A 12131-nucleotide genomic window follows, 5' to 3' on the forward strand; every position below is an offset into this window, starting at 1 on the left:
AGTATCTGAGAAATTAATAGTAACTTTCCCTTTTGAAAGGTTAACTCTATAGCACTACAAACAAAACACTGTTGGTTTGTATTACTAATTAAAACCTAATATACAGACTCAGCTTCCTGGTTCCAGTCTGAAAACACAGGTTTTGTCCCACTTATTTTCTGAAGTAAGGTTCAACAGGAAGGAGAACCGGTTCAATCACGATAAGTACAACACCACAAGTATTCCTTTCCAAATCAGCAACTTCTCCTCAGAGTTGCGTTCACATTTTCTGGTGACAAAATTAATCCCTTCCCCTCTGTCCTGTGCTGAAAACCCCAGAATTCTGTAAATGCGATCTGATATTTCAGTTGTGGCCCTAACTCAACCAAGCAGAGAAGTGTACCATTCTCCTGCTTTGGGAAGCCCTAAGTCAGAGGACTGTGGTTCTCGTGCCGCTCCATGAGTTCTTCACTTCTACCATTCCAATTCTGTTTCAGTCAAAAAAGGGTCTACTAAAAGCCTGTTTTCAATCCCTCCTATTCTGCCTTCTGCCTACACTGCCTTCATTCCAAAACAGTTACTGCTTTGTGAGAATAAAAATCCAGGTCTGACATATTTCTCCATTTGGCTGAAAATAACTGGATCAATAACTAAAAAATCCAAGACCGCTGGCCTCAGCCAACCAATTCCCTTTCATCTCTTCTCCATTTAGGAAGTGCCATCAACACAAAACTCACTCAAAAGAGAATGGAGAAATAAGGTAGTTGACAAACAAGTTTTGCAAGCCATATAACTCAATGAGAGTTCTTAAAGTAGTCAAGCTGGGAAAGCACGTATTTGTGTGGCAAGGACTAACTTAGACCTGCACGCAGGTACAATGCAAGTCCTGTATATTATACCCAGGACTCCTGTTGAATTTGTGCCACCAGACACAATCTTCATATACTGACAATTATTTCTCAAACACATTTCCCATATCCTCTGTCCTGCTAGCAACTCTGGCAACCGGCACCGTCCACAAGAAAAGAGGTAGCTGGGGGCAGGGAGGGACGCACACGCAACAGAAGCAGGCATAACCCCCAACTACTCTGCTCTTCTTCACACGTCCTGATCAATGCACCACAAAACGTTTCTTTGGAGTTACTCAGTATGCAAGGAACAACTGCCAGCTAGCACAGCAGCCCTTGGTTGTTCCTGCTAACACGCCATTTCTGTTGTATGGAAGCTTAGTGACACCCTGGAAGGGAATCTTTCTCTCTCACAAACACCCCAGTAAGGCAAAAAACCACAAAGGCAGAAGGTCCAGTTCACACGCAGCAACTCCTGTGGCTGAGGCTCTGTCCAAGGTCCTACCCGGCGCGAGCACGCTGCTGACCACCACGAGGGCTCCAGGCCCTCAAAAGACTCTCTTCCTTCCTCAATTAAACAGTCTCTCTGAAGTTCTCTAAAGCAACAGAGCAGGGGTTATTTTTGGTCCCAAAGCTAGTTTTATGCTATCGCTCTATGACCCATTTCAGGATTTCCTATTTTTTCGTCCAGTTCTAAGGCCCATACTATTCAAGAGCTTAGAAATTCTCTTCCTATAGTTTGCCAAGTTAAATTACTTGGAGCATAATTTCTGAATTCTAAGCAGTATTAATTGCTTCACTCCCCACTGCAACACCTGACAATACAGCAATGTTTAACAGCAGAATCACAGGTGATAATCTGGCACTAATTTCACTTGGGGAAGAGCTTCACCACTGTGCAATCAGAAGTGAGACAACAAGAAAAACTGCTTCTACAAGTAGCAAACTACTAAAAAAAATCCAGTACCAAATTTGGCTTACTTGTCCGTCTGCCCTGCATTTGCTGTGCTTTCTGCTCTCATCCGGGTAAGTGCAGCGGCAGCTTCATCCAACGCGCAGCTGACCGAAGAAGTCAGTCTGCGAAGCACCTCAGGATCTGCAAATGCTTTACCGTCAGCTGTAGACAGCTTACCTATTCCTTTCATTCCGATTTACAACAGATTGGTACACGTGCCAGAAAAGGAGAAAACAGAAGTTGAGAGTGAGCTTATGATAGAAACATTCGCAGCATAATGAACTACAGCTTCCAAAATGACGAGATCAACCGTTTCCAACACTTAAAGCGGCACTCAGATGTCACGTGCATGAATGAAATCCTCCAACCCACAGAAAGCGTTAGTTTTTAACTATTGACAACTACGTAGTTAAGTGGCTAGCAAAGCTTTTCGTACAGTAATTGTTACAGAATGAAGCCTCATTGAGCCATTTAGTTTTTCATATAAGGCTGCAAGCCAAGGTCGGGCACCAGTTTTTACTCAGGCTTTAGAAATCCAACATTGGAGCCATCTGACGAAAAGCTTGACCTTCACATGAAACTCTTATTTTCAAAAATGTGAAACGCTTTAATGAACTTCTCTCTCTCCCATGGCTTGCACAACCTTGCCAAGTTCAGATCGCCTTACATTCTGCATTTGTATCATGCTCATATGGATTAGACTTATGCAAGCAGTTCCAGTATGGTCTTGTGTGTAAGGGCTTCGGGGTTAAACCTGTATGGGACACAAATACTTACCTGCAGCTTCAAGTAAAGCTTCTAATCTCGCCTGTGTTTCTGGATCTACTGTTCTCAGGTCAGCACCGTCGGCAGTACTTGACAGAAGCAATTTCGAAGCTGTTTCCAGCATAGGGTTTTCAAGATCATCCTGATCTAAGATAAAAGATTCCACCTGAAAAAATAACAGATCTGGTTTAAGAATGATATAACTGACCAAAATGTACTTAAAACAAAAAAATCCCACAGTTGCAGTTTTCACTTTTTTTTTTTTTTTAAGTACTTACTCGGTTAGCCAAACTATCCTCCGTTGACTCAAAAGGGCATTATTTCATCAATACAAGCAATGACATTTTCCAGGATCACATACAAATAACATATGTATCTTATCCATTTGCTCTGTGACTAGAAGCCACATGATATACCCGAAAAGTTTAAGATCGACTTCACATCTCCACACTGCACTCTACAGTTCAAGTCCAATGTAACCCAGAGGGAAAAGTGAAAGAATCAGTATCACCCCAGAAGGCCTAAAGGTAGCAGCTACCATGAGTTTCCACACAAGCTGTTGGTTTGGGGGTTTTTTCCCCCCTCCCAAAAGCATGGAAGATACACGCAACAACAACAGACATTCTATTTTACACAACCCAGCCATCTTTTGAAGAAGTAACCTACCCTCAAATGGCATTAAACTCTACTAGCACACAAAATCAGAAAAAACTAAGTCATCGCTATTTTAGCGTCAACTGGTTTATTCTGACTTGCACAAAATTTCTCTCAGCTATCCCACTTCTTTCAAGTCTCATGTCTCGTAATCCAACATTTGAAGAAAATTCAAGGACTGGCAACATATTCCAGGTATCATCAACTCAAATGCAACATACAAGGGTTTCACAGAATCCCTTTCAAGAAAACATTTAAGACATAACCTATAGAATATGCAACCCATTATATCTGCCTTTTTCACAAAACAGATGCTGAGAGGTCTAAATTTAATTTCTGTGTGTTTCACATCCAAAACAAGGAAGAGATTAAGTTTTAGAGAGAAAAGCCACTAATATCCATTTGTGCTTTACTGCCCATTAAAAGAGGACTAGGTCAAGCAGTTTAGATAAGACACTCCTCTACGAGTTCCATGAACACGCACCTAAGTCTACGAACCAGCCATCAAACCATTATTAGATGATAAAGACCAAGTTTAAACACCCCTCTACAAAGCTCTACAGCCTCAAAAATCCACACCTTCAACACAAAAGAAAAAAAAAAAATAAAAACCAATCCAAATCCAAAAATCAAAGTCCATCTAAATGCAAGGCTGCCAGTCAAGCAGACCGCATGTGCCAGCCGCCCCTACAGCGTTATTACAAACTTGAAATGTCTTTGGATAAAAGCAATTGCTGTCTGTAGTACAGCAGTAATATATTTCCACACGGAATACAGTTCATCAAGATACAAATATCATTTATTTTATTCTTAAGATTCACGTGTGGCTCCAAAGTTTAAAATCAGTCTCATGAGCATCACAAGTTCAGATTCCTGCAGATCGATGCCCTAAGAATCTAAGTGGGCAAATAAACAGTAGGAGTGACCAATTCATCTCAGGCCTCCTGAAAGCTCTCCCGCCGTCCTCCCACCTATTCTCTTGTCACAAGTGAAGAGCTCACACAACAACCTTTCCTTCTGCAGTCTGCCTCCAGCTCAAAACATACCAGTATATGGTACTAGCACATAGATTGAACTTAAACACCTTGTTTGTTTAGGGAGGTAGGCTGAGAACTGCTTTCAAAATAGCTTCAGTTTATCACTGCAATGATACCACTGAGAAGCAAAATCACCTGTCAGACAGCTTTTGGCAATGCAAGCATACATCTCAAGGGCGTCTTTGAAGCCTCCTTCAAGTCCTTTGAATCCTGTTTGCCCTCCTTCAAACCTGGGAACGCAGCAAGCTGAACGGGATGGCTTCCAGCTACCCATGAAAGCGGCTCTGATGCCGACAGCTGCCGACAGCAGGGCAGTCCTGCAATATTGCATGTTGCCCCTCAGCACTACTTTTTTCACTACTATTTTATTTCAGGACACGGTTTAGGAGACGTGATATTGTTGGGGTTGATGGTTGGACTTGATGATCCTAGAGGTCTTTTCCTACCGTAATCATTCTATGATTCTGTGATTTTTTCCAAGCTATGCTCACGCAGGCTGCAGCTTCCCAGTTTGGCAAACTGGTGAAGGCAACTCCTAGTTTCCTCCCCAGTCCTAAGTTCACTCCCGCGTCGCCAGGGTCCTTGGCTGGTCACTGCCAGCTCTGCTCTGTGCATCTACAATGCCGTTCTTAGTTCATCTGAGGACTTGCCATTTGTCTTCTTCCAGAGGACGATGCCTGCTGCACCAAGCAGCAAGAGAAAGGAACTACTCTGCTGTTCAGGAGCCAAGCAACAGATTTCACCACTGGAAAGGCCAACTACTGAGCAGTCGGAAGGATTCTTGGCTCACCCAACTCATGCAAAATCCCTACTACTTAGAATAACTGAAAAAAACCCAAACCTCATCTGAGTGAGATTTAACAGCTGGTCGTGGTTCCTCCTAACACTATGAAATATTTGCTAGGAAAAAAGTCAAAATAGGAAAACTTCTCTCCCCCACTCACATCCTCTCCCCTCAAATTAGGTCTTTTATGCAGTTCAAGTTTCAAATGGAAAAATCTTCCTATTTTCCTTCCAGCTAAGAATATGAGCGTGATATGGTTGTAAAAACCAACTGTAACCCAAGAAGAATGGGGAGAAAAAGCAATCCACCTACAAACAATACAGCACCAAGACAATCCCAAGTTATCAGGAGAAAACTCCTCTTGCATTCAGGTTTTGAAAACATTTTTATCATGTGCTGACATTTAAACCATTTCAGAGCAACACCTGAAGAAATTAACTTATTTAACAACAAATGTAGACTATTTTATGACAGTAAGTATAACTGGTTCTCCTTTTCTACAGTAGAAGAGATATATCTTCAACCTGTGGCTTGCAGAGCTTTTCATCAAGCCTCCAGTTAACCTTCTTCCATATTCTCAATTGCCTTTTAAGCTTAAGAGTTTCATTAGATCTACAGTCTTGTCTTTTCAGCTGGTTCAACATGACACAGAAAGCCATACGGAGCAATGGTGATAAAAGACACAGTGTCTAACAGTGGTGAATAAAACTCTATTTCAGCAGAAGCGAAAATTCCATTTTCATTTCTCAGAAAACACTGCCATCTCTTCAGAAGCTACGAACTCAAGACAAAGCATTTCCATTTACCAGGCCAAGTAAACAGACATTTCCTTTAATGGTCTTCAGATGTATTTTATTTCCCGTAACTAAAAAAACGTGTAGTATGGTACAGAACTGCTCCACCTTACATATCAGAATATTCCATCTGGGTTCCCAGTCAGCATTTCTCCCATCAAACAATACTCTGACATAATCCAATTGTTCAGATACTCCCCAACAGAAGACCTTTTACAAGATGTCTTCTCCTTTCTCATCCTGCAATAAAAATCTCATGTTCTCTACTTGCCCAAGTTTACTTTGCCCGTAATCACTTCTAGTGTGTTTGATGCTTCCACGATACAAGAGGATGCTAGGAGAACAAATATTACCTAGTACTGACTGCTCTCCAACCAAACGGCCAACAGTTTTGATGCACTGTAAACAACTGTAAAGGGAAATTTAAAAATGGCTCAGAAAAGCACCATGTTAACAGGTATATAAATCCAAACCTCAAAGAAATGTCATGCTCCAAGTACCTTAGCATATGTTCCGAGTCCTGTTTTTCTAGGCAAAAAAAAGCCATTGTAAATTTTCCACGGATTGTAATACTAGACTAAACTTAGATTTTTAGCATTCTGTGCTTTTATCAACTATTAGCAAGACCAGTTCTTCTGTACTTAGCAAAGCTTTCCAACATCATCAAATTGGGTTCTGCACACACGTCTCTGTCAGTGACCTCTCCTGTCCTTTTCCCTACACATACTCCCACAAGGCACATGGTGGTGTGAGTGCATGCACTCACACAGCCCTCCCCACACATTTTGTTTTCTTTGTTTTCTGAGGTACAGGCTCGAAACCCCGCCTGTTCTCTCCTCCTCTGACCTTGGGGTGATCTGCCTGCTCCTTTTGTTTTCCCCATCAAGTAAGAGATATAACAGCAAGGGATTTCCCCTTCACCAGACCAGAATCAGGGGATTTAACTTTTTACTAAAACTATTCTGCGGGTGGGGCTGTATCTTTCCTTTCCTAAAGAACAATACCACTGCATTTTTAGTATTGTTTTGCCATCCCGTACATGGACATACAGACATCTCAACCAGGTAAAAGCTGATCCACCAGGACTCATGACTATAGTGCCTGAAGATAGCCTTGCGAGATGGCAGTAACTTCATGTTTTGACTGCCAAATACCAGATACTGAACATACAGTTTAGTAAATGCCAGGCTACAGCAGACAATAAAGCACCACTGAGTTACCTGCCTCTAACTGTCATGGCTCTTGCCACTGTGTGATGCCAGATCAACTGGAGACAGAATTCAGTTCTCAAAGCTAGTTCCAACTTCATCTGTCTCTCACCATCCAGCCATACGCATGTAAAACAGACGTGGACACACTGATGGAAACATCCCCCCATACCCCCGTACTAACATCTTCCAAGTCCCTACATATGTCTCTACATGGTCTCACACAGATGTAAACTGAAGTCAAACAATAGAACTTCCTCCCATGGCTTCCCTCACAAAAGAAACCCCCACCCAAAAACCCACACAATCGCCCCCCCCCCCCCCCCCCACCCCCACCCCGCATTAAAGCTTTGAAGAGAATGAGTCAGCCAGCTATTGACTTCAATTTTGCTATTTATATGGCTAAACACAGACTAGCATCTTCCTAATGTTATGTCAAGCCAGGGAAGGAGGAAGGGAGGAGGGAAGATACATTCCACCTGCAAGTGTCTTCATACCTTCTATACTTATGAGGTAGAAGTCCAGTACTCAACACCAAACAACTCCTCTAGGCCCATACCATCAGCTAAGGTATCAACCTAGTCAAATCACTTCACTGCCAAAATTGGTGTACAATACCTACGTTAATATTACAAGCCTATAACGACGGCGACTTCCATCTCACTCTGAGCAGAGGTGCCTGCTGCGTATTGGTCGTTTAGTATTAAAACTCTTCATACTCATTAAAACGTAAAAACCAGGACTGCACATCTGACCACAACACAGTTCCAGCCTGGTGATACTGCACAACTTCACCGACACGAAGTTGTCACGTTGTTTGATGCTGCGCAGTGAAAGAACCCAAGAGCAAAGCTAAGCCGTTCGTTACGCTAGTGAGACTTTGGCACCTTTAAAACGGACCTTGGTTTAGTGTGTGAACTCCCTCTTCTCATGCGTATCTAACACTTGGTAATACTTACAGTCTACATGAATATAGTCACCCACAAAGCACTCCCAGAGGGCTTTATGATTAGCTAAACTTTATCAGTAGTAGAGAACAATAAAAGCAACTATTTACAATTTCATTTGTGAACAATGGCAGAAAACAGCTTCCAGCATCTACCACCTACTAAAGCCCTTACTGCAGATTGACAAAAGCCCATTATTTAGCCATCTAATCAGTACGTAGCTGCCATGAATAGCTCTGGTCATTAATCTGCAGAGCATCTCTAGTATTTGTTTATCACTGTTTTAGAGTTTTTTCTCAGTCACAGCTGTGCTGTAAGGACAACCCAGAGGCTTTAAGAAAAGGCTGCAAAACCTCATTTTCTGCTCATCTCAGGTTCCCCACCTGACTTCCAGAGCTCAGGAGTAAGTTTTGCTGAGTCCATTCCCTAGTCCTTCTCTTTAAGGCCATCCTGCATGCACGCAGTATTTGTGTACTACTGCTATCCAGCATTTAGTCAGAAATTAACACAGAGTAAACATTCAAGACCGTACATCCCATATGAATTCTAAAAATTAACATCTCATTCCTGTAACATGTGTCACCTGAATGCCAATGCACAGAGATGGGGGGCAGCAAACAGTTGCTTAATTACACAGTACGTTTAGGCACACTGTGGCATTAACACAGCCCGAACACTTGCTCCCAAGAACCTGAAGTGCACCCTTGACCAAACTTCCAGCTACATCTCCCCGGAAGGGATGTGAGTTCCTAGCCATTGCCCATAATGAGAAAACAGACAATGTAAGAGTTCTCCATCTTGAAGCCTTACATGAAGTCATGCTCAAATTAAGTAGTAAACAGTTATTAAAACTATCACGTAAACAGTGAAATCCAGCCTAAGTGTCTAGCAGTTAGGTTGCAAGCAACAGATCGCCAAGGCTGTGAAATAGCAAGTCTTACTCATTAACCTAATAGGACGAAACATTTTTAAGCTTCAGTATTTTTAAGCTCCGTGAACCAAGAGCATCTGAAACTTCATTTGGATGAGCCACATTAGCCCAGAGAAGTATCCTAAAAAGCCCAAAAACCACCTTTCATGAAAAGGTTTTTCCCTCTGAAGGTTTTTTTGCCTTGTTCTTGGGGCTGACCCCTTTTCTCTGGGCTTTCAATCCAACAGCGCATTTTTTTCTCAACTGTTGTCAGATGACTCCCATGACTTTGGCCTCATATTGGGTACCGATTACAGTTTTAGGAATCAGAAATTTTTACCTTGGCACTTGGGCCTTCGGCATTCGGTACCCAAAGGGTACACAGCCTGTCCAAAGAACCCAGCGTACAAGGAACAGCTAGTGGCTCTTGCTAAACCTCACCACCTCAAACAGACCTTAATCGACAGTCCTTCTGTATTATTTCTCACTGAGGCACAGGACTTGCCACCAATTAGCAAGCACTTTAACAGTCAATTTTTCTCAGCTCCAAAGTCTTTGGAGAGCAGCAAAAGGTTTTTAAAGACAATATGAAATTTAACAAGCATTTTCAAGTCTGTCAAGTATTGCAAAGCCACCTTAAGACCACAATGACAATCGTTACCAGACCAGTTAAAGAACTTCAGTCCAACTACATTAGCAAGCTTGAAAAGCAAGGAAGCTTCAGGTTCTTCACTTCCTCAGCTAGAGCGACTCTCACACAGTGAGCAGTTTTAATCCCGATTTATGCAAGGGACTCCTCACGTAAACAGCAGAGCCTGACCCACCGTTACACTTCCTTCCCCTTGCGCTCTAGTAACTCATACCCGAGATAATCTCAGCTTTCGATCCAGAACAGTTTTAGCTCTCTCACCTCTAATGGCAGAGCGCTAATTATTTCCATCCCTGTCCTTCATCTCATGAGGACAACAGATTGTTTTTACAGCCAATGTCATTTATGTATTTGGAGCTGGACCTGCAGAACTCGCACCTCACAACTGGTGGTGCAGGACTGGACAGGCAGGATGGGGGCACCAGGCTAGCACACAAACCTCTTCTTGAAGGTCACAGACAAGCCTATCAACTCCCCGGGAGTTTGGCATCAGGACCCCATCAGGATTCTCTTCTGCCCATTCTTGTATGAAAAGTGGTGCCCAAGCTGCTGATCAGTTGCACTGAGCATCTGCTGATCACTTCTTACAGCCTTGGGGACTACTGTGAAATTGTTCCAAGTTACTGCAAGACAGCACACCAAAAAAAACCAAAAAAATCTCCAACTTGCATACAACTTCCATGAGCGTTTCTTGAAAAATCATTTCCACTGTTCATGAATATATGCTACGAGTCTGTTTTACGCAGAAATAGCAGCATTTATACTACTACCTTGAAACTGGAGCACACAAGAGGAAATAAAACACCACTCCCAGTGCAAAAACAAAGTCCAACTGTGACTAATAACTAGTTAAGTTTTCTTTGCACAACACTGCTAAGTATTTTTGATGTCTTAAATCTAAACATCTAATGTGCATCAAGGGATTCGTGAGGTACGAGTGAATCAAAACAAAGCAGTGATATATCTGGAACGTGGCAAACAGCGCCAGGTATTTCAAGCACCCATTTTTCACTTACGTACCCCAAACCTAACATATAAATAGGCAACCCCAATACTCTGCAAATTATGATGCATAATTCCATCATGTTTTTAACTTTAATGGGCTAAGTCTCTACGTGCAGCTGTCAACTGTCAGTGTCAAGAAACCATTTGGTGTCTTAGAAAGCCCGTACAATGTGCAAGCACTGCCTTTTTCACTCACCTTAGTCACTCAGCAGAAGTCAGCTCAGCAGAAGGAAGAAGAGGAAATTCTTTCTGCCCCCCAGATCCTATACCAAAGCAAGAAGTTCATGCCTGCTCCCCCTTACCCTGCTACCTTTTCGCCCTCAGAATATGACCTCTTACACTTTAAAAACACATTAACCAATCTCAGTTCAAAGTCAGCTCACTGGAAAAAACCCTGACCTGAAACGTCAGGACAAAGCCATCGACTTACACACGTCTTCAAATAAATCAGCAAGAACAGATTTTGACTTGATCAAACTGAACATAAAGGCAAAGCATACAGTTCTGCTTTTTCCCCGAAGGCTACATTTTTTCAGGTGTAATTACCACTTAGTTACATAGGTTTCAAGCGATTTTAAGATGTAGGTTTTTCACAGCACTAATCATGTATTATATTATAAATTCCATCCAAAACTTAACTGCAGACAAGCCTCTGGCATTGCTTGCCATTTTTGTGGGGACAAAACAGAAAATCACGACCACCTGGTTTATATGGCATATCAGTTAGTCTGCAACTATATGTTGCAACTCCTCTGCAAGAGTGATGGTTTACTGGATATTTACACAAGACACCATTTTCTTTATCTGAAGATCAGCTTCCTGGTTACTGTAAGGGAAAGCATACGCCAAATGCCAAGTGAAGCAGACTGTTTTGCCTACTCAGTTTCAGCCTTGCAGTTTTCATATTTTTTTTTCCTTCAAATCTATTTTCAAACAGGAACAAGCTGTGTGATCCTCCCTTGCCCTACCCAGCTACTACAGCAGCACTGCCACCGCAGACACAAAGCCTTACAGCAGCGTTTCTGCCCTGTACAGTGAGGATTGCTTCCAGAGATCTGAGATACATCATCAGATCTCTTGTCTTTTGAACATGCAGTGACCCTCCCCAAACCTAAATGCCTTGTTCAGCAGAAATTTAAAGTCGGGCAGCTGGAACGTCTCAACAGTGTCTTCTTTCATTTTATTCCATTAACTATACACTCCATTTCTCTCGCTGCTGATTAAAAAAAAATAATGAAAAGCAGTAGGGAGGGAGAACGGTGAGAAGAGTAACAGTCCATGCGGTTGAAACTGCATAACACCATCCTCATGTCTGTCACCAACAGAGTTTCTGCTGCAGGGACACCTGCATTATTACTGCAGTGTGTTTCTGATGACGAGACAGGTGCTGATGTATTCACATGAAAATTCCCTCCTCTCCTCTGTAGTCTGTATCCCCAGCATTACAAACAACAAGAAGAAAAAAAACCAGAGGCAAGCAGACCGAAACCTATAGCTTCAAGAAGGCTGTGAAACTACAAGGTAAAATATCTTCAGTTTAATATTCTTTTTCCATTTCAAATCTTCATGCCAAACGCTTGACATACTTCCACATTA

The 12131-nt window shown here is 42.2% G+C and overlaps 1 protein-coding gene across 6 annotated transcripts in view; it reads right to left on the reverse strand.

The window, feature by feature from the left end:
• The window catches only part of ANKRD17 (ankyrin repeat domain 17), a 93757-nt gene that overhangs the window by 46970 nt on the left and 34656 nt on the right, over positions 1–12131 (reverse strand). For all 6 annotated transcript variants that reach the window (XM_064450735.1, XM_064450734.1, XM_064450733.1 and 3 more), the window contains exons 2-3: positions 2560–2713; positions 1809–1965 (exon numbers count right to left, since the gene is read on the reverse strand). In XM_064450735.1, the coding sequence (XP_064306805.1) occupies positions 1809–1965; positions 2560–2713 (311 nt within the window). The remainder of the gene's footprint in view (positions 1–1808; positions 1966–2559; positions 2714–12131) is intronic.

Source organism: Phalacrocorax carbo, chromosome 4 (assembly GCF_963921805.1).
Source record: "Phalacrocorax carbo chromosome 4, bPhaCar2.1, whole genome shotgun sequence".
Lineage (NCBI taxonomy): Eukaryota > Metazoa > Chordata > Aves > Suliformes > Phalacrocoracidae > Phalacrocorax > Phalacrocorax carbo.